General features: G+C 28.2%; 1 protein-coding gene across 1 annotated transcript in view; it reads right to left on the bottom strand.

Moving 5' to 3' along the window:
• Nct (Nicastrin) overlaps positions 1 to 19,821 on the bottom strand; it is a 60,769-nt gene that overhangs the window by 9,070 nt on the left and 31,878 nt on the right. The window contains exons 7-10 of the mRNA XM_075359925.1: positions 19,424 to 19,629; positions 11,923 to 12,107; positions 9,155 to 9,341; positions 3,287 to 3,514 (exon numbers count right to left, since the gene is read on the bottom strand). Of these exons, the coding sequence (XP_075216040.1) occupies positions 3,287 to 3,514; positions 9,155 to 9,341; positions 11,923 to 12,107; positions 19,424 to 19,629 (806 nt within the window). The remainder of the gene's footprint in view (positions 1 to 3,286; positions 3,515 to 9,154; positions 9,342 to 11,922; positions 12,108 to 19,423; positions 19,630 to 19,821) is intronic.

Here is a 19,821-nt window from a genome sequence, read left to right as displayed (position 1 = left end):
TAAAATACTGAGACAGTAGATTGATTTATGATGAACTTTCATAAAAATGACTGTCCTATTGTTGGATAAGTCAACTCATAACATTATAAAGAACATATAATGGTTTACTAAAAAATAAAAACAAAACTTCACTGGTTAAGAAATAGTTATCTTTTTGATCTGATATTACATAAAAATGGATGTAATGACTGCTTTAGGAAAACGATTAATCCTTTCAAGAAGGACATCTAATATTATATCATATATACAGTATTGGAACCTTACAAAAAATTCACTTTTTTATATACTTATTTACTAGTATAGGACAAGCAGTATGCAATTTTAAATTACCATACATACGCAATCATAATAAGTGTCAACAACATATACATAATTTTCTTAACTCATGTAATCAATAAACATTTACATGAAGGTGGGTTTGCATGGGCCACCTGTATGCAAGCTCCTCCTTCAATATGCAAAAGTGTAATGAGGGATTCCACACAGGTTACTAAGAGATAGGTAAGTAAATTAGCAAGATTAAGCAGTAGCATCATATATCTTCATTTATCCCTTGTAAAAAAAAAAAATAACTTTTTATTCTTAGCAGCTTTTTTGACTATCCTAAATTCAGGGCTTGGCATTTATTGAATAATCAAAAATTATAATATAATTATACTACTTTGGTTATAGTCATCCTTTATATTATAAAAACAACAAATAATGTAAAACTATAAATAAATACATTTAAATTCAAATTAAAAAGCAAAGTTTTAATTTCCTGTGATTCTAATCATATTTGGATAAGTAATGGTTATAGAGAAATACACAAAAGTATTATTCATAATGTAAGGGGACATGTGTTGGTAAAATTACCCAAAAACGAGTAATTTATCATGATATTTATGACTTACAAAATTATGAAAATTAATATGATTGAAGATCAGTAAACGAGCACTTACTACCAAAACAGTAAATAAAGAATACTAAATGCAAAGAATTTTATATCATAGCTTTAAAGTAGACCTGACAACACTTTTTTTTATAAAATTAGTAGTTTTAAAGACTTGAAAAACCCTACTTTACCTTCATTTTCCTCTTCCAATATTATAAACGGTAATTTATTGGTAAGGATTCTCCAGAATTTCAATAAATGAGTAAAACTTTACTGTCAAAATGAAATTAAAAAAAGAAAGAATAATCTATACGTCTAATTATTTTCTTATTTTGTGTCTTTTTTGCTGTATTACAAAGACAAATTACCTCTTCAACCGACATCAGTTGAAAGGTATAGAACCTTGGGGATCTTGTGTAAACATGCCATATTTGGAAAGTTTTTCAGACAATATTTAAAAAAAAATTGACTAAAATGGAAAATAAGAAAATTAAAAAACTTCCATAGTGAATATACTGAGAGTTAATGTTTTGCATGCTAGTAATATATGTATATGCATGCTACAATATAATCACACATTGATCACGTGCCAAGTCCAAAGATATTTTACGTTTTTATTCCTTCTTCTTTGCAAGGCTATAAGTATTTTGTTATCAAAAATTTATAACTAAAAGAGTCCTAAATTTTATGGTTGTAGGTAAATTTTCTTGTACTACATATTTTCTTCAGTAGTGGAAATGATATTTTACTATCATAGAACTACAGATGTAAAATGTTATGTACTACAATTATCACAGTATTGGAGATTCCCAAAAAAACTCAAACATGTTTTATACTCAATGATATTCAATATTATTTAAATAAAACTTTTAGAGGAAAGATATGAGTATAAAAACAAAATGCGGAAATGATCATAGAACAACTTATAAATTCAACTTTTAAAAGACAATTACATTATTGGGATAAATGTGATGGTATATTTAATAATTCTAATGATTAGGGTAAACTAACCTTTAGATTTTTAGTGGTTTTTTTTTTTTAATAAAAATTTACTTTAAAAAAGTTCTTATCTGCAACCACTTCCCTGCATTCAATTTCCATTTCAAATGGTTGTGAACATCATCTTAAGGGCAACATTCTTTGTTTCCTTTATGCTGAAATCCATAAAACATTCTACGCAACCATTTTTCATTCCCTATTTGGCTCACATGTTCAAACCAAACTGTTTGGTGCTGCATAAAATCTAATATATCTTCTGTTATTTCCATGCCTTGCAGTACAGATCATTCTGTATGTGATCCAGGCTGGTCCTTCTGAGCTCTTCTGCAACAAATCCAATTCTGTAGCCAGTAGTTTTCATTTATTTTTTTATATCCCACTTCAGATCTGTTCAGAATTACATTTTAAATCACAGTTCCATAAATCCTTTTCGTCATCTCCTTTGTAATGTTCCTACCACGCCAAACACTATATACTGCTTTAATTCATCTAGTTAATTCACTACAGCCTTAAAACAGTCTACCTTTATTCACCCTGACATTTATTTCCTCATAATTCATATAATTAAATTAAACACACGCTTCAAGATCTTCATTCTGTTCCTGTGAATTAACTCTCTAATTTCATCCACAGATAGATTTTCATTAAAATTGTCACTAACAGCCAGGTATTTGCTTTTATTCATATTTATTTTCAAATCCTCTACAGTATACATTATCTAACTTCCTAACCACTGGGTTGAGAGTTTCTCTATTTTTAGTTAAAATGATACAATCATTCACAAAGAATAAAGTAAAAAGATTATTTTAATTATAAGTTGCAGAAATTTATCCTCCACAACTGCAGGAGGAAGTACATTTGGTGCTTACACTCAACATTATACAACTACTTCATGTTTTCTGAGTCACAAATTAACTTTTGGTAATATTTCATTGATGACCACACTGATACTACATATCTTGAACATATTTTAGTGACTAAAATAACAACCGTTGAATTTTTTCTTTCATTTTTATTTACACCACTATAAAAGAAGGAAGAATTTAGCAATTTTTTACAGCCAATATCCTTTTCCTTATTCTCTGAATAAGGAAAAGTAAAATATATTACTTTTCAAATAATTATTTTTTAATTACTGTATCTACAGATATAGTCTTATAAACAATAAAATCATCTCAGTTAGGAAAAATATCTATGCGAGGATAAATATCTATATGAAGAATATAGATGTGATTATCACAGGTACCTCATCACCACAAATTTTTTTTAACATGAAAATTATTCAGTAAGTAGAAAAAAAAAATAAAATGTAACTTTTTCATTTTAGTGATCAATTTTGAGCCTTTAGTAAAAATATTAATATTAAAATATTAAATATTAAACTAAGGATTCATCAGTTTGTATTTTACTTACTCCTTCATCTGCTTTAGCTTCAGTACAACTCAGAAAAGACAAATCAGTTTTATTTCCGGTCAGAAAAGCTAATGAAGACTGTGTAAATGTAACAATAACATTTTCAGATCGAGCAACTCCAACATAAACACTATTGGGTTCATATGGAGTCCTGGGTTCATAGGGGAATGCTTCTTTGAATAACTCACAATGTGTTGTATCTAGATAACAGTGCATTAAATTATCAACCTGAAACAGTTAAAAAAATAATTTATTACAAAAGTTAATGAAAATTTTTTTACCAAATCTTTTGGTCAAAAAAATCACTGAGTAATAAAAAAACTATTATTTGAATCACTGTTGCCTAGTGAGCAAGAATAATAATATGTTTATGAAGTGAGCTACAACAGATTGGAAAATTATGTGTTTAGAAAAGTAAACAATTAATTCATATTAGTTTTTCACTTCTTGTGTAACAGGGATAAAGAACTAAAAGACCTCTTATGGCTCTCAACACGTCAGCATGATTAAAGTTATAATAATTCTTCAGTTTCTTCTGAAAAAATATTGAAGAAAAAAATCACAACAAAGCATTTTTCACAATGGATGAAAACAGGCTACTTAATGCAGAATCAGTGCGTTGAGAATTTATATGAAATAGATGTTTATTAAAAATTTAAAGCATGTAATTTTTAAGGGCTTATGTATGGAGTATAGCACTGTACAGCTATGATACTGGACCACAGTTATGAAATATGGTGCTCGGGGAAGTTATTGAAAATATGGTACATTGATAAAGTCATAAATGAAGAAGTTTTTGATAGAATAGGAAAATAAAGAATATGGAAAGATACTGTAAAATGTATTGGCCATACTATAATGCATGAGAGAATTAATCAAACAATAATAAGGAATTATGTTCAAAAGAAGTGATACAGAGGAAGAAAATTGGAATACATAAATCAAACAATAAAGGATGTCAACTGCAGTTCTTATGAAAATAAAGGAAGCACAAGGTTAAAAATGATATGTTTATTGAAAACCTACTAACTAATCTACGAATTGAGGAACAAAGAAAATAAAGAAAAAATGGAGTTTACAATAACTGATATGAAGTTTGAAGGCATCTGGAACACCCAATTGAAATCCATGTTAAATTCATATTTTAATTTAAGAAAACTAGATGAGATAACAACAATCAAGAACATGCGGTTACAGAGAAGGTTATGCAGAACACAATGCTGCCAAATGCATGTCACTAAATATCTCTGTAGGTGCACAATTAAAATTGTTTTGTTTTTTCTGAACAGACTTCGTATTGATCAAAACTGATGTTTCACAATAAGAAAATTAAGTCAACTGATGCTTTATGTGGTTATGATTGTAATTCATAAAGGTGTGGATAGAAATTTAAGCTACAAAAATGTGTTGAAATTGGTTAAGAGGTGTCAAAGTGTTAACTGATAAATAGAAGAAAATGCAGATTCCATGCTTACATTTCTCATACATTATGCAGAGGAAGGAGATGAGAGTTTGTATTCTATTGTGATGGGGATGCAATTTGGATTTACTAGCTACTCCTGATTGAAAAATAATTTTAATGGAGGTGATAATACTACTATTTCCCCAAAATCAGGAGATTCAGAAAATTAATCTCAACCAAAAAAATTATGGGTGCAGTTTTTTTGAATGTAGATGTTCTCCTGATTGGCTTTATACCTCAAGGCAAAATAATAACTGCCAATACATATTTTAGGACATTGAGATGTTTTTGATCGATTATTCAAAACGAAAGGAAGAGAATGCTGTTTGCCAGCTCCATTTCAATGCTTGAACTCAAACTCCATGCATCACAAAATGAAAGTGAGTTTTCTTCCAGATAGCCTGACACTTCATATTTTACTATTTGCTGTGACTGGCATGGCCTATCTGTAAAGTACTACAACTTGGTTTTAAAAATGATTTCTAAGTGACTATTGACAGGTTCATAATTTGGGAGGTAAAAATGAAGTAGAATGATACTTAATAGAACATAAAAATACCTTTTATTTTTTTTAACTCTGTACATACACTTAAAAAAAATGAAATACATAAAATACAAATGATTTCTAAACAATACATAAAAAAAAATAAAAATGAAGAAATCATGCTTTTTTTTAAATATAACAAATAATATGAGTCAAAAGTCAAGTTAGAAAAAATTAAATGTACAAGACCAGTACCGATGTTATTTATTGAAACACGGCAAACAATAATGATGCTTACACGCTTTACCAAAAGTCATCTTCAAAACCTCAGCAAAAGGCACCTCTCAGCCTTGTTCTTGCTTCAGTCAGGATGCCACCGATGCAAATGCCATGTGTGACAATCCCATCAGTGTACTACACTATGACTAAGAAAAGAAAACTATCTATCTGATAGTGAAAGTGTGTAATCAAATTTTGTTAAAAGCAGTCACAGGTGAAATTTCATCACCATCATCAAAATGGTCAGAATCTAAGTGTTACCTCAGAATGTAATTTCATACACCAACATACCATTTTTCCTATATCCTCAAGAAAAGAAAATACATGCAGGTTTTTACGCACATATATTTGAAGTTTATATACATAACCTGGAACACTGTATAATTTGAAGACTTTTATGCCATAGTTGTGCCTTTTTTGTTTGTTATACTGCCTAAATAGTATTCTCCCACGAAATGGCAACATGCTCTCAAATAAATCAATACACATCGATTCAATTGGAGTATAATGCTGCAAAATTTGTATTTAGGATATTTACTAAATTTTTAATCTTGTACAGCCAATCACATTTATTGGACGCTTTATTTTTGAATAAAATTGTTATCAACTCCATTCACATAAAAAAAAAAAAACAAAATATATTATGAAAGTAATAAAGAATATGAATGACCATACAATGCACACAAACAGCAGGACATGAAATGGCCTTACATCAGTACAGAAGTTATTCAGCCTTGAGCGCACCACTCACTCGACTACATGACCAGCATGGCACAATGCATTAAAATCATTCACTACGTGCCATGGCAGACACCAGTGACCAAAAGTGTTTTTTTTCGTATTATGACAATATGACACAAAACTCAAATTATAGCATACCAAAATATTTATTTTCATATCGACTCTGAAATCATAATGGCCAAAAATAACAAAATTAGCATTGTCAGTTGAAGTGTTAAGAAACATCTTCAGAAAGGATTAGCATTTGGGACTTCTACGACTTGGAGAAATAAAAGCTGATTACTAAATGCTTGGACAATGGTGGTGAATATGTTAAAAAATGAATATAATATATATTTATTTAGTATTATATAAAATACAAACCACAGTAGTAAATAAGTTAAACTTACCATATTAATTTCCAATAATCAATTTTCGCATGATCCTATACCTTTAGCTGGTGTTGAATTCTATAACTATACTAAAAAATATTCATTTTATGATGATGCTGTGAAAATTGATTACTGGAAATTAATATGCTAAGTTTAATTTATCTAGTTACTGTATCTTGGTGATTTATATTTCATAAAATATTAAATTTTATTTTGTTAATATTTAATTTTATTACCAGTTGTCTATATGTTAATGAATTATTTGAATTTTCAAAATATATAAGCAAGTAATTGTCAGTAAAAGATTAGTAAATAGTAATTTAACAAAATAATAAGGCCTTAGTTTTTAAAATTTTCAGATACACTTCTGTAATGAGGGAATGGTTCAAAAAATGCCCCTAAATATAATAATAGGCCAAAAAATCAAAACAAACTGTTTCACTGACGACTTGACACTGCTAGCAAATGCAGTCAATGAAGCTAAAACACAGGTATTAAAGCAAAAACCAACACAATTAAAGGAAGTAAACATAAACAGTAATAAAGTCAAACAGTAACCCAATTTAAATACCTCAGAGAAATAATAACAAACAACCTAAACAAGAAAACATCAATCCAAACAAGAACAAACAAACTAGCTAAAGCACCAAAATTAACCTAGTACACCCACAGTAAAAAATGTCCATCCATAAATGCAAAAATAGGATACTACAATACAGTTATAAAACCGGAAGCTACATATGCAACACTCTTCCACCTGAACGAACAATCAAAGATTAACAGACTACAGAAAATTTAAAGAATTAGAAGAACCTGCATCAACAAAAAGTACTAGAAAGACAGGCAGTGGTGTATTGTGCCCAGCAAAGTTGTGTACAAAGAGTTAGTACCCATCACTGATACCATGCGTAAAAGACTAGATTCTTTAAACCTGTCCATGAGGATGCAAGATTGGAGACTACTGGAACAGCTGGTACAGTACAACTTGAAAAACACCAAGACAGGATGCAGATGGATCAGAAAAAAAAGAGGATCTAAAGGAAACGCCTTCTGACCTTAGACCAGAAGACAACATAGACAAGATAAAATTAAATGAAAAAATCAAGGTCAAAAAAACAAATTTCGCACTCAAAAAGAAGAAACTCACACAACATAAACATCTTCAACCTCAGAAAGAGCACGAAGATCGTAATACATGAAAAAGTACTGGAAGGACTGCAAGGCCCAAACAAACCCTTGAAGAGACTTGAATAATGGAGTGACTAAATGCAGTGAATAATGCAGTCACAAAAGATGATAAAAGAAGAAAAGTGAAACAAAATAAATCAAACATTTTTAACTTTCAAATTTAAGTTACGTTTATAAAAAATGTCAGTAATCAAATGCTTTATGAACATTCTGTAAATAAAAGGTAAAGTTAAAAATGGAAAAAAGATGGTAAATTTAATTTTAATTTAACACTTATGATTTTGTCATTTAACTTCTGTGGTAATGTGTTATGTTGGTAAATGCAGGTGCAGTGTTACTGGTGAGCTACAATCATGATAAGCTTGGTCATTATTTTGTGTTTCTATCAACTGAATCAAATTTTAGATTGCTTGGTTTAATAAGGAATTTGATACCTAATATTTAGATTTAACTTTAATAATTAAAATATTTAATTAGGTATATTATAAAAACAAGAGACAAATTCATATTAATAATTTCCAATTTAATTCAGTATAAATTACAAAGCATTATACATTTTCAACTGAGTGACAAATATAATGCATTAATGCAAAAATCCACTGATGAAGTCATCTCAATATAATTAGCAAAACGAAATGATAATACAAAATTATCTACAAGAGAAGCAGCAGAAAAAATATCCAAGCAGTAAAATACATTGGTGTAAGAAGCAGCTGAAAGTTTAAATTAGTATCCAGGTATATACATCAACCATGCTTTCTTTTTCTGCTTAGCCTGTGGAACCACCTAAGGTATTACTTCAGAGAATGAATGAGGATGAGATGTATGAATGTAAACGAAGTATATTCTTGTACATCTAAGGTCGACCATTCCTGAGAGGTGTGGTTAATTGAAACCCAACCATCAAAGAATACCGGTATTCGTGATCTAGTATTAATCATAAAAGTAACTGCCTTTACTAGGATTTGAACTTAAAACTCTTGACTTTGAAATCAGTTGATTTACAATGATGAGTTAACCACTACACCAGCGTAGTGGTTTCACACCCAACAATACTAAAACTGTTTGTTTCGTATCAGCTTGTTACACCAACCACGCTTAGACAGCACCAGGTGCACACACCCAATTTCTTTAATAATACATGAAGAATATTAATTATATAAAATTAAAATTAATTTTATTTTTATATATAAAATGAATACCTATATATTATGATGTTATTTGAATATGAAAAAACTTAAAAATACTTCGCAGCAGATAGCAAATGTACATAAGTAATTAGCAGACAAATTTTTTACAGTATTACAGAATATACAATCAATCACAACTAATATAATACTTACAAATGTAGACTTTAAGTAATCTGGGCCTTTATAATCATTTTTTGTAATAACATAATATAATGATTTGGCAAGTACTGTAGCAAGATCTGTTAACACAGCTTGTACACTATCATCAGGGATATTGTTACTTCCATCATAAAAAGTATAATCAATATTGGTAGAATTATCCAACATGCTACTATAATACCTATTAAGAAAAAATAAATAATAATAGTAATTCTCAAGCATTTAAGTTTAAACATAGAACATTTATAACGAAAATTTTGTCAATTACCTCCTAAGCAATGTGAGTATTTAAATATATAAACCTTTAAACACTTAAACATATTATATCTGTACATATAAAACAGAATCTACATGTTTGTAAATATATAAATTGATAATAACTTAAAGCTGAAAGAATTGGTGGATTTATGTGATTATATAACATTATAAAATCATACTCAAATTTAAAAAGTTTTTTTTTTTTAAATTTGAGGATGATTTTAGGTGCAAAATTAACCCCATTACATCATCACTGAGAGGAAGTAAAGTTTGAGTAACACTTTATGGTATAGTTTTCATTTATAGATTGTTGATTAAATCACATTTTGTAAGAGGTAGCTGCATAGTGCCACAAAAAAACATTTACAGAAATTAATTATTTTTTTTTACTGATGAATTTATTGTAGAAGCTTACAAAGATGATTTTACGTGGGAATATGAAAATGGAGATTTGTAGCATATGAAAAATGCAATGCTGCCTAACTGGGATTTGAATCTGGAACCTCTGGATGAAAGGCAGAAATGCTACCATTCTGCTACAGTGATTGAAGTGTTGACCTTTTATTTTAATAATTCCTTCAACACAAATGGATAAACAATACCACCACTTTTTACATAGAAAATTTTACTGTAACATGATTATTTTAGGTGATTGACATAATTTTCACGGTGAGTGTTATCTGTGCTGTATTTATACCTGAAGTAACATCTCTAAATAATCATGAACATGCATTTTATTCTCTTGTTATCTTTGTATTCTATAAAAAATTCAAGGAAATTGTTTTTTCTTCAATGAGTTTATCAGTTTATACCTGATATCATGTTTTATTCTGTTCTACTGTTTTTAATGTGATTATGGACGAACGTAGAACCAGTTTCAATGAAATTTGACAATGAACTTATTTTAATTAGATATGATTGAAAGACTAGCAACATCTGATTTCTTAATTAGAGGCATTACCCATGGACAACCATATCCTCTCACAAAAAAATTAAACCTACTCTCCTTTTGGCAAAAAATCTTAATTTATATATCTGCACGCAAACAATTTTAAGTGATGAAAATTAAAGTAAAAAAAAAAGGTATGTTAAAAAGGTTTCTGAAACTGCCTCATAATTTAGAATAGAAACCATAATAAAAAAATTTTGGCTTTTATGTTGGCAGCACTCATGATGTCATGATACAGTTGCAACGTTTCACACCCAACAATACTAAAACTGTTTGTTTCGTATCATGCTTGTCACAGTGATTAATGTCAGCAATGAGCAATTAACAAGTATCAAATTTTAAGGTTTACTTAAAGAAATCATTGCCAGAGACATTATCGCTGTTTGAACAAGCATATGGAGAATTGACAATGAAGAAAATAGTTTATGTTTGGAAATGTGTTTTAGAGATGGTCATGTTATTGCTGAATTTCATGACAATACTTCAATATATACTGACCATTACTTCAATATATATTGACCATGTTAAAAATATTTGATAAATATACTTGACAAAAAAATAACATCAACAGTTGGGATATGAGGCTGTTGGCTCTTTATTCGCCATAACGATCTGCATGTGCATTACATTTGTACATGCAAAATTCAATTGTTATAAAAATGCTATCTGCAGATCAGAAAAAACACACATGTCTCTGGTAGGAGACTTTGGTGATTAAAATCAAAATGTTCAGAACAAGATCGTAACAGATGAGACATGGTGTTTTTTTATGATCCACAGACAAAACATCAATCATCAGGGTGGAAACCAACATTAACTATGAGGTCACAGAAATTTTGTTTGGAATGGAGCAAAGGAAAAATTGTTGGCAGTATTTTTGATTTGCAGGATATTATTCACTACTGATGAACAGAAAATGAACAAAGAAATGAATATCAATATATTTTTTGTTATTTACATACTATGATCAATTTTATTAAAATATTTAAGAAGGAAAAAATGTTTTTGTGTAATACATATATTTCTTTACACTTCTGAATGCGTTTCCTTTTAATAAATAAATAAATAAGATCTGTTAAAAAAAAAAAAAAAAAAAAAAAAAAAAAAACTAGTTAAATATACTTGAGAAACTAGTTAAATTAAATATTCTTGATATAATGTAACAGTACAGTGGAATAATATAAATCTTAAAAAGATTAATTTCAGTGATATATATATAAATAAAAAATACTTTATACAAAAACAACTAAGCAGAAATAGTTTTCAGCATTGAAACAACAAAGAATTAAAAAATTGCTTCCTCCTACCAGTGTCAATGGAAACAGAAATATAACAGATTGCAGATTTGTAGGCATAACACACAGTACTCATCCACCTTACAGATATCTGGGTGCAGAACTCCATGTTAAGGAGTTTCCTCTTTTATTTAAATCCAATTAACTTTGCTGAGTTAACATATTTTTCCAATATGGCGGTTTTTACTTAGTAGAGAATAGCTACAAATGTCTCACTATGCTAAAAATGTAAAAATAACATTGAGAAGAAATATACATACCTGTTTTTATACTGCTTTCCAAAATTGGCTAAAACAGAATAAGGAAAATTTGGAACTTCTTTTAAAAATGATTGAACTGATGATGGCAGTAAAGAATTTGCACTATTTACATAATTTATACCAAATTTACTATCCTTTGCAAACCTAGAGAATGTGGAATTAAATTCACTTAATAAACTGTAATCCTATAAAGAAAAAAAATCAATTATCAGTGAACAACAAATAATTATTACAAATAACTTATTTACAGATTTTGTTTAACATACTTATCATGAATACTACTGCTAAATATTATTTAATTTTAATGAATTCCAAGCAGTAAATCTTACCTAGAAAATATAAGAAAGATGGTCTTATTTAATGTACTAGGTATAAAAAAAAAAATATCGGGGTTTTAATTTGATACAATCTCAAATGAGGATGAGGTGTAGTGTTGATTTATGGCTAGAATCAAAGAGCACAAAAAACAGTTTAGTTGTGAATATAGCTGTAGACTGATTCCCTATCTTTCTAATAGTACCACTAACAAAGATAGCAACTTCTGTGCAAAAGCCTTGTCTGATTTTCAGTTCGCTAAATGAGAATCTGTAGTTACAGTTCACTGTACATTGCGCAGAAAGTTTAATTATGATTTTCCAAGTGACGATAACATTTGTTGAAGGCATAATCAGTTTGAAATGATCGGATGTGTAAAGTGAAGAGTAAGTAAGAATTATACTTTCACTTAATTTTGATTCATTACTGTAATTCAAAATTAAAAGATATTAAATAACTTTAAAACACTGATTTTCTTTTTTTGTACACCCTTTATTGTTTATTCTATAAGAATGGTATGACCATAATCAGTTTTTTTTTTTAAAAAACAAAAAAAAATATTGTAAGGCTTAGCGAGGAGGAACTATAAAGGAAAAAATAATATTAAATTTTTATGATAAAAAAGAGAATTTCTATGTAAAGGAGAGTGGGTACTAACTAATGCTGTTATTACTAATTATATAGACAATATCTGAAATCTATTAAAATATGAAGATAATGACATAGTCGTTATTCCTTTTTAAACTAAGTATTTGCAGTTTTTTGAACTCCTTGTTTTTAAACTGGTTTCTTTAATACTTATTTTAATAATGCTAGTTTCTTCATTGCTTATAATTATAACTGCATTGTACTGTATTGTACAATGTTACTAACTGTTTTTGCCTAAAGTTATTAGAATGCCAAAGTTATTTCTGGCACCAGTTATTGCCATTTTAATTGTGTATTTTCAAATTCAATAAACAGAGTGTATCTAAAATGCTGAGCTGGCTATACTTTTTCGATTCTACTAGTAAAAATAAACAAAAAATATCCTCACAAAAAGTGGCAATTTCTTCTTCGTTCTCCCCCTGTCTGGCATTTTGTTTTGATATAAAAATTTATAAAAATAGCAATTTATTTTAAAATTAGCAAAAAAATCAGGAATTAAATACTTTAGCAAATTACAAAATGGTGGCCATGTGTATTTTTCAATTTGTTATATCTTCGTAAATATTAGTTTTATCAAAATTTATGTTATGTGCATAAAAATATTAAGCCTTTTATTTTGAACAAAATGATATTTTATTTTTTTTAAATCAGTTAAAAAATAGCTGCGTTATGGCAGAAAATTGATGTAATTTTGTCTGTTTTCATGTCCTCCAATTCACATTCAATTCGATTAAATATTGTTTTTATTTCTTGTTAATTCTAGTATTGTAAATTAGTATCAAATTAAGTAATAATTTTCTCACAATAAGTGTTTACGCCATTACGTAAAGCAGTTTTTAAGTTAATTCAACTGGTTTGGTATTTGATTTTTTTCATCTAAAATTTAACAGTATTTCGATCTAATGAATATTTTAATTATAAATAAGAAAATTTTTTCATACACTGAAATTAATGAATTCCATTCAACATACATATAAATATATGCTCAGTTGATTTTTATTTATGACTTTTGTATTGATTATTTATTAAGATTTAATTCTGTATTATTTCATGTGTATAATGTTTAAAAAAATAAAATAAAGAAGAAGAACTAAACGTAAACATGTTACATTCACTCGGCTCCTTTCGGATGCACTCAGCGCCTGACAATTTAGCGGCTCGTCACAGTTCACTCGGCTCCTTTCGGATGCACTCGGCGCCTGACGATTTAGCGGCTCCTCACCGTTCACACAGCTCCTTTCGGATGGACTCGGCTTCTATCGACATCACTCGGCTCCACTTACTCTATATAAGCTGGCTCGCCACTAGAGTCAGGTCACTTCTCGTCACTTCTACTTCTACTTCTTCGTCACTCTCAGCAGTCTCTCGTTGTGTTCACTTTCTCATTGTGCGTCGTCTCTCTCAGACCACAGTCTCTCTCTGGCCATTGTTTCTGAGCATCATCTCTGTGCATTCATATTGGTCGGTTCAGTTACTAGAAACCAGCCAAATTCATCGAAGCAGGATCTTTCTAAACTGGTTATAACAAAGTGTTACCTCTGTATTTTCTGATACACTACTGTAGATTACGTCAAGGATAAACTGTATGTATATATGTATACTTTAATTCACGAGTTCATTTTTACAAAATAATGTGTGATTAAGGCAAATTAAAATTATTCATTATTTATTATATTAAACAGTTGTGTTATTAGTAAAATTAGTGAAATACTCAATTAATTATATCATATATGGTGTTAAAAACTATCACAACCAGCAGATCTGGAGCGATAAGAATCTTCATCTTATCTTCCAAAGTAGCCATCAACAAAGATTTTCCCTGAACATATGAGCAGGTATTTTTAATGACTATCTTTTGGGTCCTGTCGTTCTACCAAATCATTCAAATGAAGAAAATTATCTTGCTCATTTAACCAAAACTTTTCCAAATTTTCTGATTAAGGAAATGTGGTTTCACCATGATGGAAGTCCAGCACATTTTAGTCAGTTGGTATCAGATGTCCTGCGTGAAACTTTATATGAAAAATGGATAGGTATGGAGGGTCAGTGCCCTGGTCTGCCCAATCACCTGACTTAAACCCTCTTGACTTCTACCTGTGGGGCCATTTGAAACATATTGTTTATTCAACTCAACATTGAGGATCTTCAACAAAGGATCCAAAATGAATTTCAAGAAATTAGGAATACTCCCGGAATTTTTGAACAGTTAAGACAATCTCTCAGAAAAAGACTGGAACTTATGAAATTTATAACGATGGACACTTTGAACATCTCTGGTAACTTTTAACAATTGTTAACTGTTGAAGTACACCTAATGTTCTACAATAATTATCTATAAGATAATTATTTTATTTTTAATTATTTAATTATTTTATTTTATTTTATTTTATTTTTTTAATTATTAGGTCTATTACTGTGAAAAATTATTACTTAATTTGATAATAATTTACAATACTAGAATTAACAAGAAATAAAAACAATATTTAATCGAACTGAATGTGAAGTGGAGGACATTAAAACAGACACAAAATTACAACATTAATTTTCTTTTAAAAAATAAAACATCATTTTGTTCAAAATAAAAGGCTTAATATTTTAGCACATAACATAAATTTTGATAAAACTAATATTTACGAAGATGTAACAAATTGAAAAATACACATGGCCATTTTGTAATTTGCTAAAGTATTTAATTCCTGATTTTTTGCTAATTTTAAAACTTTATTACCAAGATGCTTACCAAATATTAATGTGACTCATCTATCCTAACCTGAGATATCAATTTTTATATAAAAATAACAAAACGCCAGACAGGGGGAGAACGAAGGAGAAATTGCCACTTTTTATGAGGACATTTATTGTTTAGTTTTACAAGTAGAATCGAAAAAGTATAGCAGCTCAGCATTTTAGAACCACTCTATATATTATATTGGTGGTTGATACAATTACAAAGATTGTAATCATGGTTGTAAGGATTGTCTTTGTACTTTAATTGGTAAATCCTTTATTTTTAAGTCTTTCACATTTTCACTGAATAGTACCTTTTAAACACAGAATGTTTAAATTGTATTAACATATCTGAACTGTATGTCAAAGAGTGAGTGTAAGCCTGTAGTTATATGTTAGGTTGCAATTCATTCCTTAGGCTTACTATTCATTTATTTATTTTTAATAAGCATTATGTTACAAACATTTGATCGTTCATTGTTGCTGAATATGTATTCTACTTTCCTTCTCATAGTCCTGTTGACTTCACTTTACACTTGAAATTTCTAAGATCTATAGAAAAATTAATTTTTATGGTACAAATTACTATTTTCTACTTATATCACTTTAATAATTTCAACAACTAAAGACCATGCTCTCTTATCCTGGACCAACTTCAGCAGTCATTTTGCAATTGTATTCTACTGCTTGTCTATTAGTTGTATTTAGCTTTGTTTTGTCATCACTTTTCTGCTTAATTACAATCTATGCTTTATATGAACTGAACATTTTTCTAACTATATATATATCAAATTTGGGTACTTTTTCGTTTTATGTCACCCAAAAATTCTTGCCCAAATCAACTCAAAAATAATTATTATGTTGAAAAAAAATAATTTCCAGGTGAGAAAACTGTAAAAAAATTTTTTTCAATTTTGAAAAACTTTTTTGTCAAAAATAGATTTTTTCTATTTTTTTTTTTGTGTTAAATCAAGGGAATATAATTATTATTTGCCTTGAACCAAAGAAATATAAATCATTGAGTTGGAAAATCAATAATAAATCGTTAATTGTAAAAATATATAACAATCATCAATATATACATACATTATGAATACATGAACGTAGTAAACAAAAAAAGCAAATAAATTAACAAATTGATTAAAGTACTTGAAAAATTTGAAATATTTTCTAACATTACTTCAAACAGATCTTCTTCCCTGTGCCGATTTCACCACAAAAATTCACATAAATAAGAATCAATCATAGTTCTAGTAGTACCATTTTCTTTCTTGTTGTGCTGCTTAGCACATGCCCACACATTTTCAGTATTTTGGGTGTGAGCACCACTCTCTTGATTTACAAAATTTTCACTATGGTTCACTGTATAATGTTGGAAATCATAACCTTCCCATAAAGGAATTCTATCATAGGCTTTCCACTTATCAGACATAAATATGTTATGATGCTAAGCAACATTTCATTTTTCTTATCTGGCACCGCATACATAAAACACTCATGTGTTTTACAACAGATTCCTATAAAAAACCAAATGATTTGGCAACATACGACCTCTATTATATTTTCATTTTCAAAAACTATATTTGTCTATTTCTACTGTCATTTCTGGTCCAGCCATTTTTTTTGATACTTCAATATAACATCTTCAATACTTAATGTAAATAGTTTTTCCAATCTGTGATTGCCTCTGATGCCATTCTCAATTCATGTTTACAAAATTTTGTAGTTGTATATTCCTTTGACCAGCAGTAAATAAACAAAATAATAGTATCAAATGACAACTGTGGTCTAGTAACCATGTATTATTGCGTAAACCAATTTCTGATCGACAAGTTTGTTTCTTGCATAGCCATCTATCATGTCCATTTAAATTCAATGTCAGATGTTTGTTTTTACACTTTTGAATCTTATGTAATACATTTATATCTTGTAAGAATTTTATGGGACTTTCTTTGCTACTAATTTCTCAAGCGATTGAAAATAATGTGTACAGTGCCATGGTCAGTTAACTACTGAGCGCGTACTTACTTACTCACATCATATATAATTCACTATTATTTTATGTTCCTGAGATTCTAGCAATATGACTAAGGTGAAACACATGAGTTTTCATCACAAATGAAGTTGTAAACATGTTAGGAAATCACTCCGAATTTTGAGAGTAAAATTATAGGAATGTAAAATAATAATTTTACATTTATGAACCATACAACCATATATTGTAACAATCAGAGGGGCTCTGCCCCCCTGAACAATCATTATATTTCCTTGATTTTAGACATAAAAATAATTTTAAAAACAAAAAAATGAAAAATAAAATTTTTTTTAAATTGAAATATATAATTTTACCTCACCAAATCAAGTTGTGAACATGTTAGGAACTCGTTCAATATAACCATTTATATTTATCTATTTTACAATTATAAATAAGTAATAAATAAAATTATAAATTTTAAAATTAAATTATAAATTTAATAAATATAATTCAATAATAAAAAAAATGAAAAAATTTTTAGTGAAATAAAATTTTATGTACTTATAAAAATGAGTAAATGTAATTTAATAGGAATTATTACATATGTGTATATGTAACATCAGAGTTGGTGAAACATCTGTTTATTTAATATTAATTGAAAATTATAATCTAGAATCGTATTATTATTGGATTTTCTAGTTTAATTTTATTTAATTATTCTGCAATTTCTGTTTAATTTTATCTACATTAAAGTTAACTACAGAGTGACTGAAAAATAGACCCTCACAAGAACAACAAATACGCTGAGGGACACATGCCTGATCTTTAATAAACTGGAAAGAATTCTTATCTTTTAGTTCATTATTCCTCCAATATTGTTGGACAATAAAAGTTAACTACTTACAGTTAATATATACTGATTGTAATAATGTTTATTTCATTAAGTAAAGTTCATGTTTGATTTATTAATAATTAATTATTAACCTTCAATTGTAAAAAAAAAATTACGATAAATTAGAATTCATTAAGTTATTAATGAAATAAAATTTTATGTACTTTTCATTTTTTTAAAAATGTGTATAGTATATGTAATTTAATTTTCTTACAAGGAAGTCATGTGGTGTCCAGATCAGATATTTTGTGAGTATAGTAATAAATTACATTATAGGCATTGTTTATTTATTTTCATTGCTATTATCTAATTTTGCTAATGATTATTTTATTTAGATGATTTTTTTTTTTCATTTTTTTATTCTCAGTTCACAAGTTTCATTACTGTTATTATTGTTTTTAACAGTATTCAATCATCTTGACTATAGGTACCAAACAAACTTATTTAAAACTTTAAAAAAATTATCTTTATAACTCATCCTACCATTTTCTTCAATTAATTTAATCAAACGAACTGTGTGGTAATTTTAAGTAAACGGAAAAACTAAAAACTAATTTAAGTAAACTGATTTTCTCCAATATCACCAACTCTGATGGGAAATTTTTAATTAAAAAGAATTCAAGCCCTAATAAATTAAATAAAATTAACACAATGTAAAAATATTGTTTTCTTCAAAGTATTAACACGCCACAAACTATTCAACAGCAAACAACATCAAGCTTAGACAGCATTTTTTTATATTCTAAAAAGGACAGAAAATGAACAGATCAGCATAATTTATATATATTTTTCATATTTCTTACAGCTAATGAAAAACTACTAACATTACGTAAAGTCATGAAGTCATTTGTACTGACAATAACAGTACATATGCACGTGTCAAAATATTTTTCAATATACAATAGTTTATTGCACATAACATAAATGGAATATAAAACACTTACTTTAACTGTATTTGATCCATTATAATGTAAGTAAATTTCTCGAGATTTGTCTAACTGATTTAGTTCAAACATGGCACCAATATCATCTAAGTTGATTGCCTTTGACTTGGAAGGAAATTTATTTTTCTTGATATCATAAACAACTCTAGAACTTCCTATGTAGTCATACGCTTCTCCAGAAAACATTATAAACATTACATTTTTTGCTGAAATTAAAAAAGGCTATGGTTCATAAAAATAAAGCAGTATCTTTGTAAAGAAAATCTGAGACTTTTATTATTTCTAGTTCATAATTTGAGACTATTTTTTATTGTTTCTAGTTACTTCAGAACTTCAATTTTCTTTTAAATAATTTTATTAAACAACTAACTGTCCATAGTGTATAGTTTAATTTACAT

Source organism: Lycorma delicatula, chromosome 3, assembly GCF_047948215.1.
Source record: "Lycorma delicatula isolate Av1 chromosome 3, ASM4794821v1, whole genome shotgun sequence".
Lineage (NCBI taxonomy): Eukaryota > Metazoa > Arthropoda > Insecta > Hemiptera > Fulgoridae > Lycorma > Lycorma delicatula.
This window is presented reverse-complemented; position numbering and strand designations above follow the sequence as displayed.